The following is a 3,156-nucleotide window of genomic DNA, read 5'->3' on the forward strand; positions in this document are numbered from 1 at the left end:
TCTTTTCTTTTCTTTTCTTTTCTTTCTTGTCCTTTCACCAGGCTGGAGTACAGTGGCACGATCTTGACTCACTGCAACCTTCGTCTCCTGGGTTCAAGCGATTCTCCTGCCTCAGCCTCCTGAGTAGCTGGGATTCCAGGCATGCGCCACCACACCCAGCAACTTTTTTGCATTTTTAGTAGAGATGCAGTTTCACCATGTTGGCCAGGCTGGTCTTGAACTCCTGACCTCAAGTGATCTGCCAGACTTGGCCTCCCAAAGTGCTGGGATTAGGGGCGTGGGCCACCGTGCATGGTCCCTGTTTCTAAAACATGAAAAATAAAGTGTTGAATTAAAAAAAAAAATCAGCAACACCACACCTTATTCCCCTTCTTAGTGCTCCTTAGCTGGACTGCAGTAGGCTTTCCAAAGAAGTGTTGTGTAAATGCTAAGGGAAAATGAAAGCCTGGTGGAGAGATTTAAGGCAGCAATTGGAGGGAACATTTTTGCTCCACACCTAACAACTGTAATTTTCCCTGGCATTCAAGATTTGCTGGGAATGATCACTATATTGTGGTAATAATAAATCCCATTGTCCAAAAAGGGACCTTTTGGGTTTTAGCTTGGTGACAAGAGACTGCTGAGTTACAAAGGTGAGAACCGCGTCCTGGAAACAATGCCTTGACCTCAGGAAAGCAGCTCCACTTCATAACTCCTACTGGTATCTTTATGAGCTTGGATCATCCCGTAGACTCGGTGCTTCAGTCTCCTCCTCTCGCCATGAATCCTGTCCACTCTGCAAGGCTTTCCAGGGAGTTGGGGGCCTGGCCATTACAGAGCATTCAGGGATTTGTTGCTTTATTAACTGAGTTCAAAACGTGAGTCTCACCCTCCTTCTAAGAGCTCTGGCAAAACCCTGCCCTTCTCCATACAGAGAAGTGGTCTTGGGGATTTCTGACTAATGAGCCCTACTAGAGTAACTGCAGGTACGCCACGTGTTCCTTCATGGGGCTTTGCAGTGGAGGCAGGGCTGTGGGCTGACTCAGGTCAGCCTCAGTCCATCTCCCTCCTATGGTGGTCCCCTGTCCCCACGGCCCCGCCTGGAGCTGGTACCTTTTCCTCACCTTTGACCCAATTCCTCCCACTCCCCTGGCTGTCCTTGAAAGCTAGAGAAGAGCATCTGAGAGTCTAGAAAAGTGAGGCATTTGGCTGAGCACGGTGGCTCACACCTGTAATCCCAGCACTTTGGGAGGCCAAGGCGGGTGGATCACCTGAGGTCAGGAGTTTGAGAACAGCCTGGCCAACATGGTGAAACCCCATCTCTACTAAAAATACAAAAATTAGCTGAACGTGGTGGTGGGTGTCTGTAGTCTAAGCTACTCGAGAGGCTGAGGCAGAAGAATTGCTTGAACCCAGGAGGCAGAGGTTGCAGTGAGCCGAGATGGCACCACTGCACTCCAGCCTGGGTGACTCCATCTCTATTGAAAAAAGAAAAGGGAGGCAGAGAGGTGTGGTGTGTTGGGTCAGTGAGTCTTGACTTGCTGGGCTGAGAAATTGGGAATAAGGGACAGGTTTTTGTTTTGTTTTGTTTTTTGAGATGGAGTCTCACTCTGCAACCTCTGCCTCCCTGATTCAAGCGATTCTCCTGCCCAGCCTCCTGAGAGTAGCTGAGATTACCGGCACCTGCTACCACACTCGGCTAATTTTTGTATTTTTAGTAGAGACTGTGTTTCACTATATTGGACAGGCTGGTCTTGAACTCCTGACCTCACCTACCTCGGCCTCCCATAGTGCTGGGTTTACAGGCATAAAGGGGACAGGTTCTCTGGAGATGTGAGGTGCCTGTCCACTTAGGCTTTTGGCACATTGTCACCACCTCCTCTCTGAAACTAGCAACGCTATAAACACACATACACATTCTCCTCTCTATTTCTCACACAGTCCACACACTTACATCAGGTGTGTAAGGAATTCCACTTCATTGCACTGACTTTCTACATATTAGTGGGGCTCTGCACAACCTTGGTTTCTACTGAGTGGATTCACTCCATTCTGTGATTTTTTTTTCCTTAGGGTCTTGCCTCAGTTGACAGAATGGCGGCCACAGGAGCCAATGCAGAGAAACCTGAAAGTCACAAGTAAGACTCCATTTCATTCCGGGTTGGGTTGGGTTGGGTTGGGTTGGGTTGGGTTGGGTTGTTTATAGAACATACGTTGTGCCACACAGTTTTCTAAGGACTTGACATATATTAACACATTTGATGCTTGTGAAAGAGACTGAGGCCTGGAGGGATTAATGACTCAGGAGGTCCGTAAATTAGATGGTTAAAGAACTCTGGGGTGGGGCGCTGGGGCCTCAGCTCTTGATTCTTAGGACATGTTGTTTCAGAAAACCAGGCAAGTCCCTGCTCAAATCTCTGTCTAGTAGGTTTTTCCTCTATGTGCCACTTTGCTTAACCAAAATCCCCTGCTTATCACTCAGCTCTGCCTTGGTTCTGAATCTTAAATGCCTTCTTATTTCTTTGCAGTTTGTCATACTTCTGATATGCTTGGCTTGACACCGCTTGTGTTTAGGCATTGCTAGAAAAGCAAGAATTTCTTGTCTTCATTCTGATTCCTATGTGAACTGTAATCCGCTGATTATTCTTATTTTCTCAACCGCCCCCCCCGCCCAGTTGTCTCCCACCTCTGCTGGGGTTACCTGGGTAGGCCTTCTGTCCTGGCGCCATGGCCTCTCCCCAGTCCTGGTGGCCTCTGACCTTGGCACCACCCAGGGTTGTGGTGACCTCTGGCCATCCTTGCTCTGGACTCCTGGTCGTTTGTTCCTCTGTAACTTCCCTGAGACCTCTCTGAAGTCTCGCCTGTGACAGCTGCATACCCAGGTCATAATTCCATATGGACAATACCCCTCTCCTCCTCCATTCCCCAGAAGTCCCGGTGTCCATTTTGGAGTTTCTGGTGCCTATGGACATTCCCTGCAGTGATTTTTTATTTTTTTTGAGATGGAGTTTTGTTCTTGTTGCCCAGGCTAGAGTGCAGTTAGTGGTGCAATCTCGGCTCACTGCAACCTTCCCGGTTTCAAGTGATTCTGGTGCCTCCGCCTCCCAGGTAGCTGGGATTACAGGTGCAAGCCAGCACGCTTGGCAAATTTTGTATTTTTAGTAGAGATGGGGTTTC

The 3,156-nt window shown here is 48.6% G+C and overlaps 1 protein-coding gene across 3 annotated transcripts in view; it reads left to right on the plus strand.

Moving 5' to 3' along the window:
* Window positions 1–3,156, plus strand: part of UPP1 (uridine phosphorylase 1) — a 33,183-nt gene that overhangs the window by 5,095 nt on the left and 24,932 nt on the right. For all 3 annotated transcript variants that reach the window (XM_011996496.1, XM_011996498.1, XM_011996495.1), the window contains one exon: window positions 2,053–2,117. In XM_011996496.1, coding sequence (XP_011851886.1) covers window positions 2,074–2,117 — 44 coding nt within the window. In that variant the 5' untranslated portion in view covers window positions 2,053–2,073. The remainder of the gene's footprint in view (window positions 1–2,052; window positions 2,118–3,156) is intronic.

The sequence above is a fragment of the Mandrillus leucophaeus genome, unplaced genomic scaffold (genome assembly GCF_000951045.1).
Source record: "Mandrillus leucophaeus isolate KB7577 unplaced genomic scaffold, Mleu.le_1.0 Scaffold517, whole genome shotgun sequence".
In the NCBI taxonomy this organism is placed as follows: domain Eukaryota; kingdom Metazoa; phylum Chordata; class Mammalia; order Primates; family Cercopithecidae; genus Mandrillus; species Mandrillus leucophaeus.